Source organism: Laetiporus sulphureus (genome assembly GCF_001632365.1).
Source record: "Laetiporus sulphureus 93-53 unplaced genomic scaffold LAESUscaffold_1, whole genome shotgun sequence".
Lineage (NCBI taxonomy): Eukaryota > Fungi > Basidiomycota > Agaricomycetes > Polyporales > Laetiporaceae > Laetiporus > Laetiporus sulphureus.
In genome coordinates, this window is record NW_024468510.1 from 1,565,513 (window position 1) to 1,589,514 (window position 24,002).

The 24,002-nt window shown below is 54.0% G+C and overlaps 13 protein-coding genes across 13 annotated transcripts; 6 read left to right on the forward strand and 7 right to left on the reverse strand.

Annotated features, from left to right (window-relative positions):
• Positions 1–541: 541 nt before the first annotated feature.
• On the forward strand, positions 542–1,373 carry LAESUDRAFT_638844 (uncharacterized protein; the record flags this gene model as incomplete). Its single annotated transcript, XM_040903497.1, has 5 exons — positions 542–599; positions 662–801; positions 854–1,038; positions 1,113–1,210; positions 1,282–1,373. 5 exons carry the CDS (start codon positions 542–544, stop codon positions 1,371–1,373), a joined length of 573 nt encoding a protein of 190 aa, XP_040770572.1.
• A 582-nt stretch (positions 1,374–1,955) lies between these two features.
• On the reverse strand, positions 1,956–5,804 carry LAESUDRAFT_640631 (glycoside hydrolase family 2 protein; the record flags this gene model as incomplete). Its single annotated transcript, XM_040903611.1, has 22 exons — positions 1,956–2,214; positions 2,280–2,716; positions 2,772–2,889; positions 2,949–2,992; positions 3,053–3,101; positions 3,158–3,232; positions 3,283–3,361; positions 3,418–3,630; positions 3,693–3,707; positions 3,808–3,901; positions 3,964–4,010; positions 4,081–4,199; positions 4,265–4,301; positions 4,360–4,492; positions 4,546–4,880; positions 4,932–4,948; positions 5,000–5,085; positions 5,149–5,248; positions 5,300–5,319; positions 5,386–5,504; positions 5,559–5,589; positions 5,646–5,804. 22 exons carry the CDS (start codon positions 5,802–5,804, stop codon positions 1,956–1,958), a joined length of 2,586 nt encoding a protein of 861 aa, XP_040770573.1.
• Positions 5,805–6,064: 260 nt separating this feature from the next.
• Positions 6,065–7,483, forward strand: LAESUDRAFT_740283 (uncharacterized protein; the record flags this gene model as incomplete). The annotated part of the gene is made up of 4 exons (XM_040911071.1): positions 6,065–6,252; positions 6,331–6,565; positions 6,627–7,016; positions 7,454–7,483. The coding sequence occupies 4 exons, from the start codon at positions 6,065–6,067 to the stop codon at positions 7,481–7,483; spliced, it is 843 nt and encodes a 280-aa protein (XP_040770574.1).
• A 54-nt stretch (positions 7,484–7,537) lies between these two features.
• On the reverse strand, positions 7,538–9,780 carry LAESUDRAFT_690191 (MFS general substrate transporter). Its single transcript, XM_040906054.1, has 9 exons — positions 9,411–9,780; positions 9,332–9,351; positions 9,162–9,269; positions 9,022–9,107; positions 8,955–8,965; positions 8,287–8,897; positions 8,112–8,228; positions 7,914–8,054; positions 7,538–7,850 (listed from the first exon to the last, which is right to left on the reverse strand). Exons 1-9 carry the CDS (start codon positions 9,609–9,611, stop codon positions 7,664–7,666), a joined length of 1,482 nt encoding a protein of 493 aa, XP_040770575.1. The 5' UTR covers positions 9,612–9,780; the 3' UTR covers positions 7,538–7,663.
• A 224-nt stretch (positions 9,781–10,004) lies between these two features.
• LAESUDRAFT_754084 (uncharacterized protein) lies at positions 10,005–11,175 on the forward strand (the record flags this gene model as incomplete). Its single annotated transcript, XM_040911842.1, has 4 exons — positions 10,005–10,252; positions 10,310–10,334; positions 10,388–11,054; positions 11,111–11,175. 4 exons carry the CDS (start codon positions 10,005–10,007, stop codon positions 11,173–11,175), a joined length of 1,005 nt encoding a protein of 334 aa, XP_040770576.1.
• A 162-nt stretch (positions 11,176–11,337) lies between these two features.
• On the reverse strand, positions 11,338–13,039 carry LAESUDRAFT_638843 (alanyl-tRNA synthetase domain-containing protein; the record flags this gene model as incomplete). Its single annotated transcript, XM_040903496.1, has 4 exons — positions 11,338–12,043; positions 12,094–12,431; positions 12,480–12,853; positions 12,913–13,039. 4 exons carry the CDS (start codon positions 13,037–13,039, stop codon positions 11,338–11,340), a joined length of 1,545 nt encoding a protein of 514 aa, XP_040770577.1.
• A 162-nt stretch (positions 13,040–13,201) lies between these two features.
• Positions 13,202–15,627, forward strand: LAESUDRAFT_690200 (MFS general substrate transporter). The gene is made up of 9 exons (XM_040906055.1): positions 13,202–13,750; positions 13,798–13,817; positions 13,876–13,983; positions 14,036–14,121; positions 14,176–14,188; positions 14,244–14,465; positions 14,525–14,923; positions 14,988–15,305; positions 15,357–15,627. The coding sequence occupies exons 1-9, from the start codon at positions 13,541–13,543 to the stop codon at positions 15,535–15,537; spliced, it is 1,557 nt and encodes a 518-aa protein (XP_040770578.1). The 5' UTR covers positions 13,202–13,540; the 3' UTR covers positions 15,538–15,627.
• Positions 15,628–15,861: 234 nt separating this feature from the next.
• On the reverse strand, positions 15,862–16,336 carry LAESUDRAFT_719387 (uncharacterized protein). The gene has a single exon (XM_040907620.1). It carries the CDS (start codon positions 16,175–16,177, stop codon positions 15,917–15,919), a length of 261 nt encoding a protein of 86 aa, XP_040770579.1. The 5' UTR covers positions 16,178–16,336; the 3' UTR covers positions 15,862–15,916.
• Positions 16,337–16,497: 161 nt separating this feature from the next.
• On the forward strand, positions 16,498–18,073 carry LAESUDRAFT_639048 (NIF-domain-containing protein; the record flags this gene model as incomplete). The annotated part of the gene is made up of 4 exons (XM_040903514.1): positions 16,498–17,541; positions 17,591–17,707; positions 17,769–17,883; positions 17,940–18,073. The coding sequence occupies 4 exons, from the start codon at positions 16,498–16,500 to the stop codon at positions 18,071–18,073; spliced, it is 1,410 nt and encodes a 469-aa protein (XP_040770580.1).
• Positions 18,074–18,276: 203 nt separating this feature from the next.
• On the reverse strand, positions 18,277–19,570 carry LAESUDRAFT_719388 (Snf7-domain-containing protein). Its single transcript, XM_040907621.1, has 5 exons — positions 19,291–19,570; positions 19,039–19,216; positions 18,875–18,989; positions 18,706–18,820; positions 18,277–18,654 (listed from the first exon to the last, which is right to left on the reverse strand). The coding sequence occupies exons 1-5, from the start codon at positions 19,469–19,471 to the stop codon at positions 18,581–18,583; spliced, it is 663 nt and encodes a 220-aa protein (XP_040770581.1). The 5' UTR covers positions 19,472–19,570; the 3' UTR covers positions 18,277–18,580.
• A 241-nt stretch (positions 19,571–19,811) lies between these two features.
• LAESUDRAFT_754089 (longevity assurance proteins LAG1/LAC1) lies at positions 19,812–21,253 on the reverse strand (the record flags this gene model as incomplete). Its single annotated transcript, XM_040911843.1, has 5 exons — positions 19,812–19,851; positions 19,902–19,996; positions 20,045–20,269; positions 20,321–20,611; positions 20,663–21,253. The coding sequence occupies 5 exons, from the start codon at positions 21,251–21,253 to the stop codon at positions 19,812–19,814; spliced, it is 1,242 nt and encodes a 413-aa protein (XP_040770582.1).
• A 506-nt stretch (positions 21,254–21,759) lies between these two features.
• Positions 21,760–22,741, forward strand: LAESUDRAFT_690211 (RNA-binding domain-containing protein; the record flags this gene model as incomplete). Its single annotated transcript, XM_040906056.1, has 4 exons — positions 21,760–21,999; positions 22,076–22,346; positions 22,409–22,508; positions 22,564–22,741. 4 exons carry the CDS (start codon positions 21,760–21,762, stop codon positions 22,739–22,741), a joined length of 789 nt encoding a protein of 262 aa, XP_040770583.1.
• Positions 22,742–22,867: 126 nt separating this feature from the next.
• On the reverse strand, positions 22,868–23,772 carry LAESUDRAFT_710161 (ThiJ/PfpI; the record flags this gene model as incomplete). The annotated part of the gene is made up of 4 exons (XM_040906744.1): positions 22,868–22,963; positions 23,019–23,093; positions 23,154–23,256; positions 23,312–23,772. 4 exons carry the CDS (start codon positions 23,770–23,772, stop codon positions 22,868–22,870), a joined length of 735 nt encoding a protein of 244 aa, XP_040770584.1.
• Positions 23,773–24,002: the final 230 nt, after the last annotated feature.

A 24,002-nucleotide genomic window follows, 5' to 3' on the forward strand; every position in this document is an offset into this window, starting at 1 on the left:
AATGATGAGCGGTCGTCAGCGGACCATAATGGAGCTCAGGTGAGGTGCATGAGGATGTAGAGGACGTAAAACACGGCAGGGAAGAATGCAGAGGTACGCGGGGCGTTTAATGTGGGTTTGGTTTGGCCTCGAGCGCAGGCACGCCCGATGGCTCATTAGTCTCTGCAAAGATTGGTTCGCTAGTGGGGCTCGGATCCGGTTCAGACCGTAACAACACACGCAGCTTAAAAGGCTAAACGCCTCAGACACGGACCGTCCCCGCAGTGCCCAGACTTCCCCGCGGCCTCGGACTCGGCATAAAAGCACTCTCCTCCAGCGCACACCTGCAGACATCCTGGCGACCATCGTAGCAGACACAAGACAACAGCGGAGAAACGGTGCGGATCACCTGCGTGTGTGGCTCGTGTCTGGTCGCACTCACTACGCGTGAACGCGCGACTTGCAGCCACACTCCCATAACTCTCCTCCACGTTTTCGCTACCATCTCCGTATTGCTGTCTTTAATCTCCACTTCTTCCGTCCTGCCTCTCGGTTTCTCGTCATGCCCGGTGAACTCCTCAGGAAGAGGAAGATCGCTGTTCTTGGTTCTCGTTCAGTCGGTGAGAGCCGTTTGCCGCAACCCCTGGCACGCCGCAACGTGCTTACACGCGTCATCGTCCAGGAAAATCCTCGCTCGTTATTCAGTTCATCGAGAACCACTTCGTCGAGTCATATTACCCTACCATCGAGAGCACGTTCAACAAGAACATCAATTATAAGGGCGTTGAGTACGACTGTGACATCATCGACACCGCTGGCCAGGTCCGTTTTTCTCGTTTCCTGACGTGGCCACGCTCACGGAGCATGTCTTCAGGATGAATACACCATTCTTAATTCAAAGCATGCTATTGGGGTTCATGGATTCGTTCTGGTCTACTCCGTCACATCGCGCAAGTCGTTCGATATGATCCCGATTGTATACGACAAGATCACCGAGTTTTGTGGCGTGAATAACGTGCCTTGTGTGATTGTGGGCTCCAAGACGGACTTGCCGCAGAGGTATGTGTTGGAACAACTCTGCTTTCGTGTCTTCTCCGCGCGATGTCTGTCGACCACACGACCTGTTCTCACAGAAAATCCAGACAGGTATCGGTGAGCGACGCAGAAGCTCTTGCCAAGAAAAAGGAGGCAGCCTTCATCGAGACGAGTGCAAAGAACAACTTCAACGTCGGTCAGTAGTAATCGACCTACCCCTTTCCATAGACGTACTAACTGCAGCGCCGTCTTTTCCACGTCGCACAGCCAAGGTCTTCGAGCTCTGTCTAGCTGAGATTGAGAAGCAGTCACCAAACGGCAAGGCCGAACCACCCACCAGCAAATGCATAATTATGTGATGTGCTCTAGAATTCCTTCGTGTTTCCGCGGCATTTTGCATCGGCTCCTCATAGAACCTATACACACACCTGCGCCACCCTGTCTATCCCGCTGCATCGCTTCCCGTTCATCTCATTCTGCTGCATCATTCTTGTCGTTCCTAATCAGATCCTCCCCTCTGCGATAGACATTCGTACCGTGCCCCGATTTCCCTTGGGTTAATTCTTGTATACTGGACTTTTGGATCCGAACTTCTGGTTCAACCATGCACCCCTTTCCTTTATCCCCTACCGCTAGTATGTATGTTTGTATGCCTGTTATGCCCGCATATACGGTCCTTCGGGACTCTACATAGCACCCGACCTCCGCTGAGGCGTAATCGCATGACCGCTTTCGATCTCTCACCCTTCTTACGCTTGTGGGGCTGGAAACAACGAGGAAACGTTCAGCAGTAAGTGCACTTCTGGTATGACGAAAGGTGCCTCAATTGAAAGATCCCGTCAGATCGTTCACGGCGTCTCAAAAATCATACGGTACGCCTGTAGGCGCCCTTCTTAATACAATCGGGCTCATAAGTGTGCGCCTCATTATCCATCAGACGGTCAGGCTACCCCATCTCCGAGGAACCTCGCCTTGACCTCTCTGCCCTTCAATCCCACGACCTTGACCACCTGTGGGTCATCTGGCACAAGATCAATAGCCTGGTCGCTCCACCGTGCATCTTCTCCTTCGACGTCGAGCACGATGCCTTTAATCGGCTTCTTAGTCGACAACTCTACGGATTCGCCATCCGGAAGCACAGTTATCTCGAAACCGAGGTCTTTAATTTCGGGAAAACTGATGAATTTGTATGGTTCGGGCCTGGAACAAACGAAGTTCGTCGGCAGTAATGAGCAATCGCTGGACGGGCAGATCGTGTGACATACCAATTGGAGTATCGCGCAAGAACGGTGCCAGAGCCATCCAGAAGACGTGCGGAGACGACGATGGTCTTGGGCACCTCACTCAACTTGGTCCTGGTGGGCTGTCCAGGAAGCTCCCCCACATACAGTTCCGTGCTTGAATTGGGAGCTAGCGTTACCGCCTGGATGAACTTCTGTCGCCAGTCCGAGTGCAGGTCGAATGCGATGACCTCAAGGGTGGCCGTCTTCTCAACCAGCGTACTGTTTGTGCCCCAGATCTCAAGGACGGTTTCGATAGTGAAAAACGCGGCAGTCAGGTCGTCTGCAAATGTCTTCTTCTCCTTGCGGGTCATGCCAACTGTAAAGGGACGAAGCTCGCGCTTGATCGCAAAGTACGCAGGCTTCGGACGCAGGAAGTAGTCCACGATGGCCCACGATGTCACGGGCCAGCAGTCGTTGATCTACGGATCCATTATTCAGACACAAGCGAAGGTTGACCGCGTAGCCCTGCATTACCTGCCACACAAGCGCACCGGCGGTGTATTCTCTTCCTTTCCCACGCCAGTTACGCCTCCAGAGACGGTACGCGGAAGCAAGGGTCTCGGCTTGCATGATCTGGGTGTAGTACACATAGCTGCGCGTCGGTTAGCAGACGGCGTCTCGGAAGTCGTTGAATATGATCAAGGCGCCTACTTTTCAATTTCGAATGAGTGTTTGAAATTTTCCACTAGGTAAAGCTGGAATCAAATCAAATCATCCAGAGATCCTGGAGGGACTCGAAAGTGCAGAGGCCTCACCTCCAGCCTCCTCTCAAATCCGTCCGCTTTGTTGTGGTTATTCATTGTCCTGAGCGTCAAGCATTGAATTGTACATCCAGCAATGAGCAGATACGAGATGCGTACCTGGACTGAGGATATCTCTCAGACGCATTTCCGCCGAGCCAGTAATCGACGGTGCGGATGTTAGGGTAGGCCTCCCTGCATGTCTTGAGCCATCGACTGACGCAGGGGAAGCACGAAGTACGTACATGCCGAATTCTGACACAAACCGGCCTGACAATATGTCCCAATGATGCCACGGCTCCTGCGAACCATGCCAGACGTTCCCTAGTCGTAGCAAGTGACCGTTACTCGCGGCCCTACATAAAATGCAGCACACTAACATTGATGCAGGTCACCGTAGTTCCTATCCGTTGTCGGTTTTCCAAACCCGCTGTATGGCGAGCTGCGATGATAATGCACGTCGCATAATCGCTCGACCACCGCGGGCAGCAGCCGTTCGTAGATGTATCGCGCCGGGAAGTTGGTCTTGCGAAAGTCCGACTTCTCGTCGGAGTAATCCAGGTCGAGGTGGTTTGCCTCCGCGAGCTGGTAATCTGCGAGGTATCGACACACTCAATGACCAGCATTTTACGTCTCAACGGGTCTGCTGACGCACCTTCATTGTTCCCCGCTATATTGATGCGAGCAGTAAGCGATCAACAAGCGCGCAAGAAAAGAACGAAAGAACAAGAAGACAGGAAGTGAATGCACGTTAGGGCATGAAGGCTCACCGAAGATGACAACGGATGGATGGTGCCTCATCCGCTTGACATTCTGTTCTGCCTCGAGCTCGACAGACTTCGTGAATGTTTCGTACGCGGGGTACTATCGCCGCCAATCAATCAGTGAGGCGCTTCGCGCAATATCATCTCGAGGATACGGCCTACTTGACCACAGCCGAACATAAAATCCTGCCATACCAGGATGCCCAATTCTACGTAATGGGATCAGACAGATGATCAGCAAGTCTGCACATCGCGCACAGAAGGACGACGCTTAAATACCATCACAGATGTCGTAGAAGTCATCCGCCTCATAGACGCCGCCTCCCCACACGCGGACCATGTTCTGATTCCCATCTACGAGCAGTTGCAGCCACGCTTGGTAGCGCTCGCGAGTCATCCTGTGTCAAGAGCGGCTGTGAGCGCACTAACACCATACAACGAGGTGAGGCGAGCCGGAACGGACGTGGTCAGGAAAGAATCCGCCGGGATCCAGTTTGAACCTGTCAAAGAGATGCTTTTAGTGCCGATTCATTACTCTGACAGTCTATGTATGCGAACCTCCGCAGAAGACCCTGATGTTGTTGATCTCGAAAAGGAACGTGCGTCCCTCTTGGTCCAGGAGCTCATCTTGGATGACCCTCACCCGTCGGAACCCGATCTTTTGGAACTTGTAGTCGAGCACGCCGCCGTTCTGTTCTCATGACATATCAGCTGCCATCCAGTTTGAGTACGCTGCCTCCTCACCTGGTCCCGCACCTCGACCTCGACTGTATACATGGCCTGCCGCCCATAACCGACGGGATACCACAGCTCGTACGTACCCTTGGTCAGCTTGAAGTGCGCATGTGCTTCGGACTTGTGAACGCGTACGCTGCTCTGACTCGTGACGAGCGCGCCGTCAGGCGCGCGTAGGTTCACGGATGCGATGTTGTGGTCGTCACGCGACAAGGCAAAGCGCACGTCGAGCGTTGCGGAGAGATCGGCAGAGACGCGCGCGCGAATGTCGACATCGGTGATGCGGGACACGTAGGCCGAGAGTGCAATAGGCTTCCAAGGGCCGACCGTCATGAGTACTGAGCCTGAGACGACAGTTCAATACGCAGTGAGCGTGGATGATTGGAAGGATTTACCCCAGTCCCACCCGTAGCTACGACGGCGAGATGAGCACGGTGTTCAGCACAAAGTTCCACAAACGTACTTGTACTGCGCTTTGCGGACATGGAGGCGGCTGGAATCACCGTTCCACAACTTGTACTTCTCGTGAGCCTTCTCGATCTCCCTCCCCTACGTGTGGCGTCAACTATACACAGAAGAACGTGCGGCCTGTGAGTGGTGGTGCAACCTCACCTTGCGAAATGCGCTCGCGAAGACGATGGACAACTCGTTCTTTCCTTGGACAAGATACTGCTTGACGGACACGCGGTGACCGATGAATTGATTGTCCGTTCTGTCTCGTATCAGAAAACACTAACGACTTAAAATCACAAAGGAGGCGTACTCCAGGATTTTGTGCTCGTTCTGTGCGATCACATAGACTTGTCAACATTGACTCCTAGACGTCGATGCCGACATTGTAGCACTCACCAGAGTGACTGTCGCGAAAGTGTCCAAGCCATCAAAGACGAGATCCGCACACGGCGAGGCGATTTCAGACGGATAGACAGTGAACTCGGTCTTGAACTCCCAAGGTTCCTCGCCAACCCCTACGCAAGAACTTATGAGCCGACAGCGATCGAGACATGCTCGCGCTCATTTACATTGCACGTCCCACTCATGCAAACCCACGAACTGCAGCCCGCCGCTGATCAGTTATTGCACAACCGTGAACGCGGTACCATACTCACTGGGTCCGGGATCCGCTTATGCTTCAGCAGTTCGACATGCACTGTCGTCGGAAACTCATGCACAGGCAACCACTCTCCCGCCTTGACCGCGCCATTCCAGTTAGCGCTGCCGACCTGCGTGAAGCTCCATCCCTCGTGCAGCGTCCTGGTGATCGCCATCGTCAGTATCGGTTTCAGGAGGTGTTCGCGAGCTAGGAGGTCTGAACCCCTGCGCTGTATGCGAGCTCACCTAAGAGCTTTAACCCGGGAATGCAGTCATCGGTCATCTGCAACGGGTCATCTGCGCATGCGGGAGAGACCCCGAAGATTCCCCGCGTGGCCGCGCGATTCTTCCGCACTTCTTGTGTGAAGCAGCGTTTGTTCTCATCCATATCAACCATCTCGGACGCAGAACTGTCGTCCTTCATTTCTGGTTCAGCATGCCGCCTTCCCGCTCAACCAGTGATCCAGTCAGATTCAATTGTTCCTCCACCGGTACATCAGCTTCACGTTCTTGTCGTGTTCGCACTAGCCAGCAAGCCGAGGTCATCGTCCTCTCTTCCGACGAAGACAACGATGACGAGGTTATCGTCATTTCTTCCGACAACGACACCGATGCCAAAAGCAAGTCACGCGCCACTAAGAAGACGAAGAAATCTGCACCACCATTGCACAAAACAACTCATCTGACACGCCCTGCATGAAGGAACGCTGCTGCACCCACCCCCGTGGGGCACCGAGCACTCACTGTCACGAGAATTCTCGCTGACGATTTTGGCGAGCCCAAAATGTGGACATTCAGCCTTCCTGAACCAAACTTCATGGATATGGACAAGTTCGTGAAAGATGCGTGGAAAGATCCTTGGTTGCAGAATATGACAAAGGCAGAATGGGTGACTGCTGAAGCTCGTCTACGAGCTATGAGTTCGAAGGTGCATAGGGTGAGCTGCTTCTGTCTCCTCTTTCATTCAGAACAGTTCTCTTACTTTCGCTCCACCACAGGCTCATCCCAACAAGAATGATTGCACCATTCATTACACGCATGCTGAGTGGTATCCTGGCGGGCCCATCTGGTTCACCATTCATTGGTGGAATGGCAGAAACCTCGGCAACTACTTCGATTTAGTCGATGTCGCAACACAAAAGCTCTTCCTTCCGCATCACGATCTCTCCAATCTCTTCGTCCAGGTCAAGTTCCTGGGTGGCATGATGCCCGTATGTACCATGGAAGAGGCCATGTGTCGTTCCCGAGGCATGAAGAAGATCCCTGGTGCAAATGACGATGAACGATACAACGCTCCTGAGGGTGCGAGGGTGCTGTTCTCGAGGATTTTGCTGAATGGAAAGAAGGTGGTTGTTGCGGATGTGTATTCTCCTTTACAAGACCGACCTGTGCAACCTTTGGAACTGCAGCCTCTGACATTCTCACTGTTTGGTCTGTGACCTACTTATCCTTGATCGATTGTTTTCCTGCATCTGCTTTGTCGTTCGGTTATACTAGGCTCCGATCGCTTTGAATTCCTTTCCAATACTGTCATGTCAATGTTTTGTCATTTTCCTGGTACCATACAATCCATATGAACCTTGTCTCTGTTACTGTCACTGTTGGTCCTTTGGAATATTACACGGACATTTGTACCATGGAAGAGGCCATGCGTCGTTCCCGAGGCGTGAAGAAGATCCCCGGTGCAAATGACGATGAACGGTACAACGCTCCTGAGGGTGCGAGGGTGCTGTTCTCGAGTATTTTGCCGAATGGGAAGAAGGTGGTTGTTGCGGATGTGTATTCTCCTTTACAAGACCGACCTGTGCAACCTTTGGGACCGCAGCCTCTGACATTTTCACCCTTCGGTCCTTGATGCTCTTATTTTTTAAAATCGGCCGTCTATCTCACTCGGTCCTTCTCATACTAGCACCACCCGATACCTTTTTATACTACTCCGATGCTGAATGCCGAGGACGAAGATCCGTCTTGCTATGTTATTCTATAGTACACGATAGCAAAGGAGGGAATGGTGAAAATATTCAACCGACAATTCTTACACAAGGTACCGGAAACCCTTTTCTTTCACTCCCTTTTCCTCCTCTTCTTTCGCCATCTGCCTGTTCAGCGATTCGAGATGAAGCTTGAAGATATAGCACATCAATATTGCGCATCCAGAGGTTGCTATACAGATAGCATATGAGTAGCGGTATGTGGGACCCCAGCTGCTCGGCCAAACATATCTGCGCGTGCGACGAGGTGGTCAGCAAATCATTCAAGTGCGGACCTATGAATAGGATACTCACGAGCCAGCTACATTGCCCAACTGTGAGAAGGCATTGACGAAAGCGACAGCCACTGCACGTTTCGATGGCGGACGGGGGAAAGAATTGCTGACCCAAGTGTAGAGAACGACAAACCCAGCGTACTGTTGCGCCATGAGAAAGCTGCAGTTCGACATGAGTCTCATCATGGCGGAAACCTTCGAATGGGCTTGTACGCACAGAGAGACATATCGCGCAGCCACGTCCATCGTGCAGATGGAGATAATAAATCCTACGATCCCTAACGCCCAGGATATGGACATGTGCCAGAACCGCTCTCCCGTCTTGTCAGAATGGCTAGAATGAACATGTCAGTGTTAAGACGAACCATTGGAAGGCATAAACGAGCACGTACCGAGAGTTGAGGTAAGCGAGGATGCAAGCTAGTATGAACGGCGGCGCGCAGAGCAGCAGCGTCACCGTCGTGTCGAATCCCATCGTAGCGCTTAAAGTCGGAAAGTACGCATTGAAGCTCAACGCGACGACCTGGCTCAACATCGCGAAGGCCATCCACCATACCTTCCAGTCCGTCATCGCCAGCCACAAGCCAGAGCTATGACGACCATCTTCAGTCTCGTATTCGTCTCCAACACCTGCATCCTCCTCCATTCGCCGCAACGCCAGACGCCGCTCGAGTGGGCTAAGCCACTTTCCGCGCTCGGTAGCCGGGAAGTCTGGCAGGATAAACACCGCGCAGATGGCAAAGAAGATCGTCAAGGAACCCTCGATGTAGAAGAGCCAGCGCCACGCTGCCCGCCCAAGCTTGCCTTGCATCGTGTCCAGGATGCCAGATGCGATTAATGAGCCGAAAGCATTGCTGATGATATTCCCGCCATAAAGGATAGCAGTCCGAGCGCCGAGCTCGCTCCGCTTGTACCATTTGCTGAGGAGAAACAGTGCGCCAGGGAAGAATGCTGCCTCGACGAAACCAAGAAAAAAGCGTGTCAGGAGCGCACCAACGAAACTGTCAAGGGTCAAGTGAGTTTCAACAAGACTGGCAGAGCAAAACTCTCTCCCTCACTTGTGTGTGATGCCTAAGAGATAATTGCTTGAGTAAATATGCGAGGATAATGCGTCTGAACGTGCTCACCAGTCAATATGGACAGAGCGCCCCAGATCATCATACAAATCGGCAACTGCAGAGACGGTTTCCCGATCAGATTTAAGATCATGTTCCTGCGGATACCTCATGAAGAGACGACGGGTGTAATCTAACTAATTGGTGCTCACGAGGGGACCTGCATGACGATATATCCCACATACAGGATGGACAACAGCGTTGCAAACTGTTGTCCTTGGAGGTGTAGGTCTGACTCAAGGCCCTTCAGTCGAGCAGCGCTAACGTCACGAAAATCAAGAAATGAGGATTCAAACAAAACACGAAACGATGTGCTGCTCACCTGGCATTGTTGCGGTCGATCTACGTGCAACCATTCATGAAATACATGAAGGAGCATCGAGAAGTAGTGAAAAACGCACATAGTTCAGTATATAGATGATAACCAGGATGAACATGCGCAAGTCGAGCTTCAACAGCAGCCTCCGCTCGAGCCTCCTCCGGGCCTCTGTCCCACAGAATTCTGCATCAGGGTCAATCGGGACGACTTGGATAGACTCGACACCCTCTTCCACCTTCTCCACCGGTGACTGAGAGCGCAGCTTGGACTCGGACTCAGCCATCCAGGAAAGACGGTATGCTCAGTTGAAAGCACAGAGAGACGACTGAGCAAGGACCAGCAAGGCCTTCCGCTCTTCCGCACATCCACCGCTTACTTGTACTTGCGCCATTCCAGAGACTGTCCCAGGAGGTCACAAGGTCGATAGCCATGGACGGCGGACGCGTCCCGGGCAAGCCTGAGTATGAATTCTCAGCCACCGAATGGCCTTGCCTTTTCGGGAAGATGGTGTCAGAGACGTCCACGTGACCATCGCGAACGTTGTTTACGCGCGACGCGTCGTTGGCGCTGGCAGGCGCTTGTTGCCCTTGCTGCTCCGCGGCCCGCACGCATGTCCGTCTTGCTTGTCTCTCCTGGCATCCCCGTAATATCGACTTGAATACTACTTAGGTCTGCGATGGAGGACTCTTTTGATGTTCACGGACGTGCACTTGCTGCGATCTTGCAACTGCCAGTGCTGAATAGGGACGAGATCCCAATTGAGGACTCGTGCCCCATATGCTTGAATAGTCTCGGGGACATCTGTTCTGGCTCCATACAGAACGAAGGGACGTACCAAGAATACCATGCAGAGGCGGCCCAGGAAATACCTCTAAGTGGCGTTACGAAGCTCGTCGGCTGCGGACATATGTTCTGCCGAGTAGAGTGCGTACTGTGTTCCCTCGGTTCATGCAGTATCCCTCACACACCAAACACCTGCAGTCTAATTGAATGGATCCGTTGCCTGGTGCGTACCCGCCTCCTTACCTCCTGCCCGTACTCACGCAGCCTCTCGCGCAGCACGGCACCTGCCCCACTTGCCGGCACCAATTCGCGAACATCCGTCCGGTCAGCGAGTCAGACAATGAATCTTCCGACGGGGACTACATGCCCAATGAGGACGAGGAGGAAGAGGACGAAGATGACGGCAACATCACAATCGACGTCGACGAGGACGACTTCGAGGCGTTCGAGATGGACATGTCATTCATGGACACGGATGAGGATGAGACTGAGGATTCAGCGGAGACCGGTTCGGATGATGCTGAGAGCGCACATACAGCTGGGAGCTCGCGCACAAGAAGCGAGGAGGTGCCAATCTCGCGGCTCGTTCGCCGCAACGTGACCGACTTCGTAGATCGGGATGCATTCGAGCGAATGCAGAACCCCGCACCCCCACAGGATCCCGCGCCTCTCCAACCCATGGCCACCATCAACGGGCGCTTCCACCTGAACACTGCCATACGGACCGCTCTCGACTTCGCCTCACGCATCTCCATCCCAACCATCGAGTGGGTGTCGAATGAGGAGGAAGACGAGGGAGACGACGAGGGTGGAGAGGAGGAGGACACAGATGTAAGCATGGAGAACTGGGGCTTGAGCGATGGAGATGGCTCCGAGAGCATATCGGATGGTTCGATGTTCGTCCTTGGAGACGATAGATCTTTTGGGCTGGATAACGCAGATAGTACGTATAAATCCAACAGTTCGTTGGTGTGAGCTAATTTGCGATCGCTTCTCCAGTTGCCGAAGTAGTCGACCTATTCCGTATCGACGATGAAGAAGACGTTACAGAGGAGCAGAAGTAAAGGAGGCTAGTGGAATGAGTGACATTCTGGTATCAACGAGGCATAGCATTGGCATCGCACTGTAATATTCCTATTGTCGATTTGACCCGGCTAGATATGATTGTAAATATGTCTATTTTGTGCCATATGCATATAAGATCTAATTGTACAAGCATCCGAGCTCTATGCAGCCTGGCTGCCCTCCACAGCCGCGAGCACCTCCTGCACCAGCTTACCCTCCCTGTACTCTTTCCACACGCCGGTAAATTTACCACTCCACCTCGATCCCTTCCCTCCTCCCTTCACGCCCAATTTCCCCTTCAAGCCCTCCCCAACGCTTCTCACCACGCTCTCATCCGAACCAAACACCAGTATGACACACGTACTCCCCGCACTCTGCCCCGCCGGCGCCGAAGACAACACCACGACATATTGCAGTCCCTCCTCCTGTGCCTCCCGCTCGATCTGCCGCGTGAACGCCAGCGAAACCGCATTCAGGAAACCCAGCGCACCACCAGCAGTGGCGGGATCGTCCGTCCGGTGCACATGCAAAAACGCGCCGGCGGTGCCCGCGCTGAACACCGCGTCCGCTAGGTCTTTCGCGAGCCGCCCGGCCAGCTCCGCCTCGACGTCCTCGACGCGCTTCGCCGTGCGCTTGCGCTCATCTACGAGCTGCTCCACGCGCGCAGGCACGAGCGGTGGTCCGCAGCTGAGCGTGCCCGCGGTGCTTGAGAGGAGCGTATGTGTGTTGGTGACGTGGTGCAGCAGCCGCGGGCCCGAAAAGAAGTAGAGTCGCGCGGAAGTTGTGTTGGAGCGCGCGAGCGCCTCGGTGTGAGGCACGAGGAACAGCTGCAGGTTGTGCACGGTAGGCATATGCGTGCCGCAGCATCTACGAGAATGATCAGTGCATACTGTGCAATGAGGCCGGGAACTGCTCACAGGCTACGGTCGATGCCGTCGATGACGACCGTGCGTTTTACGCCGCCGGTGTAGTCTGCAGGGAGTACTTGACCGGCAGCGCGCCCGCTCTCGAGCTTGGTGGGTTCTGGGAGCGTATCTCTGTCGAGTTCTTCGACCTCGACGTGGACGTTTCGACCCTCGAAAACGATAGCGTTTGCGGTTTCTTGGATACGTGCAATCTCATCCGCGGACATCCCTCGAGGAATCTCGACATAACAAGCGGATGGCCATGCGGTGATCGACCAGGAAAGTGTGGAGAGGTTGAGTTGGGACTCGAGGACGGCGGAGAGGAGATGCTGCGAGGTGTGCATGCAAGTCTGTGGAACGGTCATTAACGGCTCATGGAAGGAATATGGTCAACATACATGGTCCAGTCGACGCTTCCAGCCTTCCTCACCTAGCGCAACGCCGACTCGTGTGCCCGGTGCGAATGCGCGCAGAGCATCGTCTGTGCTGGTCTTTGCGCGGATATAGTGCACGGCATGTCCGCCGTGCCGTTTGACCTCGATCACATTCCAAAGATCACCATCTTCGCTTGTTAGGGTGCCAATATCTGATGGCTGTCCACCGCCTTCTGGAAAGATGATGGTATCATGCAAGATTATCTCGACGAGCGGCTCTGAGGGTGTGCTCTTGGTAGCATTCTTCTTGCCCTGGCTTCCGTTGGATGGCGGGGACAAAGACTGCGAGACGGTTGAGCTGATGATGGTCGTTACTAACTCTCGTAGGAGCGGATCTCCTGGCTCAAAGTCAGATATCATACTAGATCAGTGAGAGGATGGTCTGCAGAACACTCACGTTGGCAGGCGAGGAGACCGACAGGAATGGGCCTGCTGGTATCAGTAGGGATATGAAGGGTGGGTGAGACGATGCGATGGTAGGTGGGTGGCGTGACGGAGGGCAGCAGCGACACGGCAGCAGCCATTGCGCGGTGCAGAGCGGGTCAGTGGCTTGGAGATGTGGCGCACCGATCACTCTCGGTCATTTGTCGGAGAAAGTCTTTCTGTCGCCGGCGGCGGCCCGGCCGGCCCCTTTGTCCTTTCTGCCCTCCCGCTCTGCCGCTTTGTATCGTCCATTCGTGCGTGTCTAAGAACAGCCATGTCGCAGCTGTTATGAGCAAGACATGGACATCGCCGTTCCCTCAGGTTGCGCACCAACTCGCACTATGCTTTCCTGACATCAATGTTCCTCGGCAGACCCGAGAAAAAGGCCCGAGGAAATGGGTACCCCGCTATAGCATCGTCTTGGCCGATCAGAAATCCATCTGCAACAACATTCTTGCTGCTTGCGCTGCGGGGCTCCAGATGCGGAGCTCGCACTATTGGCTCTCGTCGTCCAGACGATCTGCGCTCATATAACGGCATGTTACACGCAGCGCCAGCATGCTTAGTCGATCCGCGCTTGTTTCTTGCCATTGCTCCTTTCTATGGCGTCCTCATCCAGTGCATCACTCTCAGTGAAGAAGGACCTGACGGAAGAGCATGAGCATATCGAGGAGCAGCCTGTTGAAGCTGCCAGCATCAGCGAAGACGAAGAGTTTGGCGGCACAGAAGCACGTAGAAAGCTGGAAAAGAAGTTGCTCAGGAAGCTGGACGCACGTATATCTATTCTCATTGTCATCTATATCCTCAACTATGTGAGTGAGGCGTTATACGACGAGCGATACCTACTGATATCGTGCAGATCGACCGAAATAATGCCTCGTAAGTGACCGTAACTCGACTCGAGCATAACTGATCATGTCGCGTTCCTTCATCACAGTGCCGCCCGACTGCGCGGATTCGAAGAAGACCTCCACCTTACTGGCGAACAGTTCGACACGCTCCTGAGTATTCTCTACGTTGGGTATATTTTGATGCAGGTGCCTTCGTAAGTGCTAATCACCCGTTCACTCGGTACGTGCCAGGCTAACAATATGCAGTAATATGCTTTTGAACTATATCGGCAGGCCCTCAGTGTACCTACCGTGCTGTATGATTATTTGGGGGATGATATCCTGCCTCACAGGTACACACTCCTCCCTCTATTGTCCTATATGCGGCTCGCTCACCCATTCCACAGGCGTGACTACCGAGTATGACCTCCCACTAATTGTCTCCCTACCTTTCATTCATTCATTTCATCCGCAGCTTCGTCGGCGCACTCCTCACGCGATTTTTCCTCGGCTTCGTCGAGGCTGCCTTCTTCCCCGGCGCGCTCTTCCTTCTCTCCAAGTGGTACACGCGTGCCGAGCTCGGCGTGCGCACCGCGCTTCTCTCCTGCGGGAGCCTCATCAGCAATGCATTCGGCTCACTCATCGCGAGCGGCATCCTCGACAGCATGCAGGGCAAGTTAGGGCACTCAGCATGGCGGTGCGTGCTCCACGATCCACTCACTTCCAGCCCATCTGAACCGTTCGACACATCCACAGATGGCTCTTTTACATCGAGGGCTCGCTCACGGTCTTCGTTGCCATTGTGGCTATCTTCGTGCTGCCCGATTTCCCCGCCACTTCGCACACGTGGCTGAGCCCACTTGAAGTGCGCCTCGCCGAGAAGCGCATGGAGGAGGACGCGGGCGTCGGCGATGAGGACCCCGTCGCCAAGTCGGACGGTCACTCGCACACCCAGCTCGAGGGCCTGCAGCTCGCACTGAGCGACTGGAAGGTGTGGCTCCTCGCACTTGCACTGACGAGCATGGTCGTCTCGCTCTCGTTCAACGCGTTCTTCCCGACGCTGACGGCGACGCTTGGCTTCGACACGACGGTCACATTACTTTTATGTGCGCCGCCGTGGGCGCTTGCGACGATAGTTGCATTCGCGGTGGCGAGGTGCGCTGATTCCGCTGCCCGTTCGAGTGTTGGCAGGAAACTGACAATGATGCAATGATGTTAGACACTCGGATAAGGTGGGCGAGCGATTCTGGCACATCGCGATCCCGCTGTTCTTTGGCATCGTCGGATTTATCATTGCCCTGTCCACGATGAACACCGCTGCGCGATACGTATCTCTGTGCGCGACTTTCTGTTTCATTTCGGACGTGCATTCATGCAAGCTGCATGAACCTTGCAGGTTCCTAATGGCTCAGTCGTATGCGGGCTTCATTACCTTCCTCGCCTGGGTGAGCAATTCGATACCGCGGCCGCCCGCGAAGCGCGCCGTCGCGCTCGCCTTCATCAACGCGTTCTCGCAGCTCGGGAATATCGCCGGCTCGTGAGTGCCCATTTTTACCAAGTGTTGACACAGGCTCATATACGCCGACAGGTACGTGTGGCCATCGAAATGGGGACTTTCGTACCGCTACTCGTATGCAATTTGTATTGCGGCAAACGGGATGTGCATCGTGCTGTGCTACGCATTCAAGAGGCACTTAGAGCGGCTGAACGCGCGGATGGAGAGGGAGGAAGCGGAGGGGCGTGCCAGAGGGTTCCGGTACTTGACGTGAATAGATCGATGAACTTCTATATACGACTACATGACGATATGCACGACACGAATGTGCATTGAGAACGCAGATAGGGAGTGCGAAACTGGTAACGATGCATCTGTGTGCTAAGTCCACCGGCAAAATGCAAGTGGCTCACGCAGCATGGACGAGTGATCACTGTAACAAGTGTCATGTTAACGGCGGTTGCACCGACCCTTGCATGACCCGGAATGTTGTTGGAAGAATGGTCCTCCGTCGTCAAACGTGTCAAGGGCTAATCAGCTGAACGTCGGACCTCATCCGCTCCCGCCTCAACAGCAGCAGTCCATTTAAGCCGGTCGATCATGCGTGCGTTCCCCATAGGCCGATTCCTACGCAGCACGTTGCTGATAAACCTTCATATCGAGCGGTAGGGTGGGAAGACGCTGATGAGAAGAGGGAATAAGCATTGCGATCCGGCAGGATCTCTCGCACGTTCGACCAGCAGTGAGATAGGTAAATTGCACGTGTATCCGAGCAGAAAAGCAGTCGTTCCGAGGACAGAGATATTCGGAGATGGGTACAGCACAGAAGCAAGCGAGGAGCGGAGTCGAGCTCGATATAGCCAGCGTTTTGCACCAGATACGACAGCGGCTTTTACACGGCGGAATGGGGGCATTGGGGATGGTCCAGCTGAGCACGAGCGTACTCGGGGCGGTGCCGGACGGAGCAAGGTTGAGCATATTTTACAGGAAGATACCAGCGCGCGTTCGGGACGAATACAAGAGGGAGCGGGAGGAACAAACCTAACAGACGACGATGGGAGAAAGCAACTCGCCTGAACGCGAAGACGACGCACGCTACACGCGACTCTGGTCCGTCCGCCACCGTCTCCGTGACCTGTTCCCGTCTCGTCCCACATCTCCCACAATTCATTTCCTGCTCGCTTTTCTGGACCTCCTGCTCGCGGCAGCATTCACTAGCGTCGGCGAGACGCAGATGAATTCGCTCGCCTACCTGTCGCGCCAGTTCGATGTGCTAGCCTCTCCACGCGCGCCACCGTCTACGCCTGCTTCTGAAGTACCGCCGTCTGTCGCTGGAGAGACCAGATCTGGCCGAGCGAGGTCATGGTCGACCAAGACGTTCCGCGTGCCCTCTCCTGGTGGATCGCCTGAGAGGTCGTGGACACTGAAGCGGTCTCTTTCGTCACCTGCGGTCAATGCTATTGCATCCGTAAACGAGCCGGGACCATATTTCCCTCGACGCTTGTCTACAGCATCACCGACACAGGCAGCTCGGTCTTCCTCTCGACGTCCGTCTCTATCGCAGACAGAGAAGGCAACACGGCCAAAGACTGCTTCTGAAAGCATCCTCCGAAGTTTACTCTTCGTGCGCATCATCCTGCAATTCTGGCATGCCATCTGCGTTGCTTGGCGATCGTTAACGAGGCAAGAGCCGGCGCGTGTATTGGAGGAAGTTGCAGTAGAGGATGTCTCAGACGAAGAGAAGGACACTGAAGACGAGAGTAAGGACGAGAAACCTGTATCATTAGACCATCTAGAGTCGCCCTTCCAGCCAGCAATCCCACCACCACCATTGCATCCGTCACCACCACCACCACCGCCTGCAATCTTTCCTCCAGGACCACCTGGTCTTACTGTCAGTCATCCGCTCTCGGACACAACGTCTCCTCAGGAACCTCAGGCTAGTGTACAAACCGCACCCACATCTTCCCCATCTTCTCCGGCGGATCTATCTACACCACAACATGTCCAGGCTCCATCCCGCACATCAACTCCCAGTGTGGCGGCGCATAAGAAACCATTCCACCTCCTCCCGAAGACACTCGTACTGGACCTTGACGAGACGTTGATACATTCGACCTCGAGACCGATGCATTCCGGCTCGAGCGGCGGCGGCTTGTTAGGTATTTTCGGACGCGGTAACAAGGGTGCAGGGCATGTTGTGGAGGTGGTGTTGGGTGGACGCAGCACGTTATACCATGTGTACAAACGGCCTTTTGTGGATTATTTCCTTAGAAAGGTCAGTCTGCCGCGACTACTGTCGGACGATGTGTCGATATTGCCTTTAGGTATCGGGGTGGTACACGCTCGTGGTGTTCACGGCATCTATGCAAGAATACGCCGACCCCGTTATCGACTGGCTAGACGCCGGGCGGGGAATCCTGACCCGGCGCTTCTTCAGAGAGGTGTGTACCAGATTATCGATAGGTTGCCTTACTTACGCAGAAGGATGGCCCTTTCCCCCAGTCGTGTACGCAACTTCCGAACGGTTCATACACGAAAGATCTTTCAATTGTTGAAGCCGACTTGGCTCGAGTCTGTCTAATCGACAATTCACCTGCATGTTATAGTGTCAATGAAGGTTAGCGCTGTATAGCTGTGTCTATGCGTCATTCCTGAATCTTCCACTTTTTGTAGCCAACGGCGTTCCTATAGAGGGATGGACGCATGACCCACACGATGAAGCACTGCTTGACCTGCTACCCGTTCTTGATTCACTACGCTTCACGAGTGATGTACGCCGAGTACTCGGTATCCGTGGTTTCACATGACGCAGCGACGATTCCCCTCACCTATAGGCACTTCAACTTCTTGGTAGAGCATATCTTGCATGGACTTACGAAGGTGTATCGAGTCGCTATTTTTATCCGGGTTCCGTTTTGCTGAAAGTTGCATTGTCGTCTGCTGATTATAACCCCATAACTTACAACACTACCCTTGTCATTCACATCGCAATCAAGCACAACCTCAGCAAACTTGCATGTTTATTGCTTAATGACTCTTCCCTGGTGTACATGTATATGTACGTACATAGTTGCCTTGCTTTGACCTGTTCGCGTCCAAGTCCCTCTAGTCGACGGCTGACGTCGCTCATCCGACGAATGATATAAGAAATGCAGGGGACGTACAATGTCACATCATAGCGGTGATAGCACTAATAAAACACACGAAACAGGAGAAAGAAAAGGCCCGGCATTATAATGTAACGGCAACAGCAGATTAGTCAAGAGACACGTCAGGAAAGAATGGGGGAGAGGCGATGTGCATGAATGGGTATACTACATCGCCAGCGCTGCCTGTAACTCTTTGAGCTGCGCCTCCTCATCGTCCTCGAGTGCAACCGGTTGCCGCCCTGATGTACCTGTCAACCTGAATTCATACATCTGCTGCCAGAAGTACACACCTTCCTCCACTTTGCTCGGACCTGCGGGCAGATGCAATGGCACATGATCTGCACCCATGAGCCTCTCGTTCAACTCATCTTGCTCGATATCAGCCAATTCAGCCTTCAGGTCCTCCTAAAACCACCCGTTAGATACGGAAAGCTCGTGTGATTAGTATGGATGACAGACCTCGTCGATGTCCACGCCGGAATATGTGGCTGCCGAGATGGCTTCTGAGACTTCGTTCGCCAGTTGCGTCTGCTCCTGGATCTCAGCCATCGTCGTATCCACCTTGTCAATTGTTCTATGAACATACGTCAGTAGCCAAGCATGACGATATGCGCACGCCGTACAGCCTGCCGTGGATGTCCTTCAGAGCACCGCTCGCTTTCTTCATCGCCGCCATAGTCTCCGCATTGAAGCTCGCCGACTCTAGGGTATTTACCTGCATCTCGAGCTGGAAACGTGTGCCCTGCAGTCGTTCGAGCTCCTGCTCCGTCGCCTTCTTTCGTCTCAGAGCGGCAGTGGCAGCTGCGGAGGTGATAGGACAGGGTACCGCACAGTTGAGTTGTCCGACCGTCAGCTACACACGGATGCCCACTCACCAGGCTTGTTCGTAACAGCGTTCGCCCTCGCCTTTCTCATCTCCTCATCGATCTTCCTCTGCAGGTACTCCTCCTTCTTGTCTATCAACTGCAGCTGCTGCCGCAGCGTGACAATCGCATCTCGTGAGGATTGCTTTGTATCGCGGCGCCCGCCAAAGTAGCTCATAAAGCTGGCCATCATATTGCTCTGCCCGTGCGGCTCAGGTGCGGATATAGGTTGTGCGCAGAGTATAAGTTGAACACGATCTAAGGGAAGGGTAGCGGAGAAGGAGTTCGGCGCGTGAGCGTGACGCGGCGAGCACTAGCACTGAGGCCCGTTAGGTCACTCGATTGTCTCGATTAGGCAACCGTACTGGTTGCTGTGGCACACTCGCAGAGTTAGAGACACACGGGCGACTTCATTCAAAATAACGCAACAAGTACACGAGAAGGCTATGCTAGTCAGACAACAATAACTGATAGGACAAGGGGGAAAACCAGGAACAGTCGGAACAAAAGAGCAAGCGAGCAAGCTTGAAGTATCACCGATCCTTCTTGGTTTCCTCGTCCAAGTCATCGCCACTGCGTGATGTGGGTAAACCCGTACTTCATCGTCAGAAAAACACACTCACTCTTCGTCATCGCTGCGTGAGTCTTCAGCGCCCTGGCCGCTGACCACTCTCCAAGCAACCCGACAGATCATCCAGAACCACATGATCTGGATCACCTGCAGAGACGTTAGCCCAGCAAGAAGGCCGGCTGAAAAAATACGTACCTGTAGCATCGAAAGGAGGACAAGGAAGCCCGAAAAGATTTCCCTAGTCGTGTAAAAACCGTGCTCGACGTCCAAGCGTGGAGGTATAGTGTTCATAGCAGTGTATGTAGAGATGATGACGAGAATGAATAATGCATGTCGCGTTACGGCCCATGAGATCATAAACCAGACGAATGTCACATCGCAAAGGGTAGAGAGCGACAGATAGCGGAACATTTTCGCGAGCTTGACGAATGATCAGACTACGCAAGCCGACGAATTGGCTTTACTACTCACCGGCAAGAATATGTCACACCAGTCCGTGATCATCAATATCAGACAACCCACGCGCGTGAAGTTGAAGAAGTAGCTCGCGACCATGAGAGCAACTGTGATAATATGGTGCGTCATCATTTGCCAGTGATCCTTGCGACGAGCCTCAGCATTGAGGATTAGTATTTGATGACAGTAGAAAGCGGTTTGCAGGAGATAGTAGAACTTGAGAGGAGCAGCGAGGGGTATATGAGGATAACTTGTCCACACATCTATGGGATTGAGGATTTTCGTAGGTAGATTGCTGTGAACATACTACGCGAATCGTCAGGCGCGCGATTACTGCAAGTCGTGGAAGGTACTGACCACGCCTAGGGACCACAAACAGGAGTAGTATATCACGGGCCAGCCTTGTTCAGCGAAGCGGAGCACACTTCTGTGTATTTTCTTGGCCTGTTTTCGCGAGATCACCACACCGCTCACATATACGGTATGTCCATTCTCGTTGGCATACACTGCATGCCCATTGCCGTTCGCGACGCCGTTGGCCTTTCCGTTGACGACGATGTGGCCGTTGGCTTCCCCGATTCTATTTGCCACGCCGTTCGCCTTCCCCATTCCATTTGCCACGCCGTTCACCTTCCCTACTCCATTCGTCGCGCCATTCGCCTTTCCGTTCCCATTTGCCGCTGCACGCTTGGCTTGCAGGCTGAGCCTCAAATCCCGCGTCAACTTCCAACTGCAGAAAGGCTCCAGGATCCATAGACGCGCCACGTCACGTAGGACGGCCATCACGGCGATAAAGGTGATGATGAGACAACCATCTAGCAAGCCATTCTTGTAGTACGAGGCGTTCGGAAACGAGTCCGGCGCTGCCGGGGGAGCCGTTGGGTATGAGAGCGTAAAGAAAGGAATGAGATACGACGGAAGCCACTCTGGGGCCTGTTGGACGTTCATAGCAGACGGCGTGAGCGTGTACCACGTCAATGTTTCATAAGAAGTCCAAAGACGCGTCCGTTAGGATTTGAGACGCGACACGACGTCTGCAATCGTGAGCAGGCCTGTTTAACGCGTCGAAGCGAATAGTGAGCCGAACTCTACGATCGCGGAGGAGTAACTCACAGCGGACAGCGGTGAGGCAGTGGGAGAGGGTCGGAAGGAGATCGTGTTGTTGACCTTCCTGACACCTGTTCCTTAGCGCCCCAGGGAAAATTGTTGAGAACGTGTGTGCGTGCACAGCAACCCCTGCCCTGATGGCTCCGGTCCCGGCCGGCGTTGCCGACGCGCTCCTGCGTGATGTGCCGGCAAACAGCCCGAAAGAGCGCCGGAGCGTGACATGACAACAAAGAAAAACCGTGGGAAGAGAGCATATTCGGCTAAACACCCACGTCCAGATTCAGAGATTCAGGCATCAACACCTACGACGCCAACTTCAGCTCATCTTCAACCTGCTTGCTCCCACCATGTCGACCACGCAGCCAAACGCGACCTTGTACGTCCATAACCTGAATGACAAGGTCAACAAGCAAGAGCTACGCACACAGCTGTATGCGCTCTTCACGACGTATGGGCGGGTCATCGACATCGTCGCCATGAAGGGCGCGAAAATGCGGGGGCAAGCCTTCCTCGTGTTCGACGACCTGGCGGGCGCGACCACGGCCATGCGTGCCTGCGAAGGTACTGTGTTTTATGACAAACCGATGGTGCGCCATCCATCTAAGAGCCGCTGCGTTTGGAAGTCGTTGATGCGAATAAGCCCTGAATGGACGCGTCCCACAGCGGATCGAGTATGCGAAGAACAAGTCGTATGCGACCCTACAGCGCGAAGATCCCAACTTCATTCCGCCGGAGGCAGTGCAAGCGAAGATCCTCCCAGTGACTAACGGCCGACAGGCGAACGGTACGGCGGGCGAAAAGCGGTCACGCGAGGAGGAGATGGGCGAGGATGGGCGAGGAACGAAGAGGGAGAAAAATGACTATGAGGACGATGAGGAGATGGAGATTGAAGATGATGAGGAGGGCGCGAAGCAGGCCTCCGCGGACGTCGACGGTATCTATTTCAACATGGTTCTTCTTCAGGATTCTGATATGTTCCGTCTGTTGCAGCGTCAGGTGTCATGCCCACGGTCGTACAATACCAGTCCGCTCGGTTGCTGTGTACAAATCTACCGCAAGAGGTCACGGATGATGTGCTTTCTGTCCTATTTCAACAGTGCGTCGTGACCTTTATACCGGCGGCGATAGTCTTTATATCGGAGATTGTACAGATATCAAGGCTTCCAATCAACGCACGTCGCACAGTCGCCAACACCAAATGCGGCAGGTCAGAAAGTCAAAATGGCACAGGTGTTGTTCGACTCGTCGGAGCTTGCGTCGGTCGCAAAAGAGGCTTTGGATGGCTTCGCGCTGAAGAAGGGATGGGTGATGTCTGTTGCGTATATTTGACCTCTTGTTCTCTGCTCGTTCTGTTTTCCGCAATCTCATCAAGCATGCTCATACGTTTCCATGCGTTGGTTTTGTTGAAACTACAGTATCGTACACTTGTCGACGCCCGACTTTCCACACAGTCCCTCAAGCTGTCAGAGCCTTTTGGATGGCCTCACCAACACCCTTCGCAGACGCAGGGTTTTGGCCGGTGATCAGTTTCCCATCAACCACGACGTGCACCTGGAAATACAAAGTCAACGTGGTGCGCCACATTGTCATCCAGATGGACACGTACCCCCCATGGTTCCGCGGCCTTCTCATAGGCGCCACCGAGCTGCTTGATCCTGTCTTCCACAAGGAAGGGAATGTCCTAAAGCAAATTTGCAATGAGTATTGTTCCAGTACCGTAGCAGCGCTGCTGTGGACGCACCTTTACTTTGTTAACCTGTACCTCTTCGGTGTCCGAGAAGCATGTCGCCTTCCGTCCGCTGAAGATCGGCGCGCCTTGTCTGTCCGTCACGCCGACGAGCGCTCTGCGCGAGAGATGTCAGAATGCCTCATACGCCGAGTGATACTAGCTTCACTCACGCGGGTCCGTGGCAGACGGCAGACGTGACCTTGCCGGCGCGCCAGAACTCCGAGGCGAGCTTGATGTTCACGGGGTCCGTCGCGAGGTCGAGCACGGGCCCGTGCCCGCCGACATAGAAGACCGCGTCATATTCGGCGGAGTTTACTTCGGAGAGCTTCTTTGCGCTCGCGAGCTGCTTCTTTACGGTCTCGTCCTGCAGGAAGCGGACGCTCTCGTCGTCCTTGAACATCCGCACGCTGTCTTCGTCCACGGGCGGGTTGGGCCCTTTCGGAGAGGCGAAGTCGATGGTGTGGTGCGGGGCGAGCACTGCGAGCACGTATTTCAGTTCGATAGGAGGAAGTGAATCTGGCCGATGCGATTCACCATAGTACGGGTGGGCGGCCTCGGGGAGGTACCAGCCCGTCTGTGCGCCGGTAAGCGTCTTGTTGGCAGACGTGAACACGAACAGGATGCGGCCCATGACAGTGAGGTGACCGGGGATGGATTAGATAGACAGACTGGAGCTACAGAGACAACTGAGGCAAACGGTCGTTCGGAGAAACCTACAGCGTGGAGCGTGCTGTATATATGCGCACCCTGAGTGCTTTGTCAGATCACCCCTTTGCGTCATGGAGTGGAAGGGGCGAGATCGACAAGGAAGGGACGGATAAAGCTTTATTAAAGCATTGGGCGTGACTATAACTAACGTGC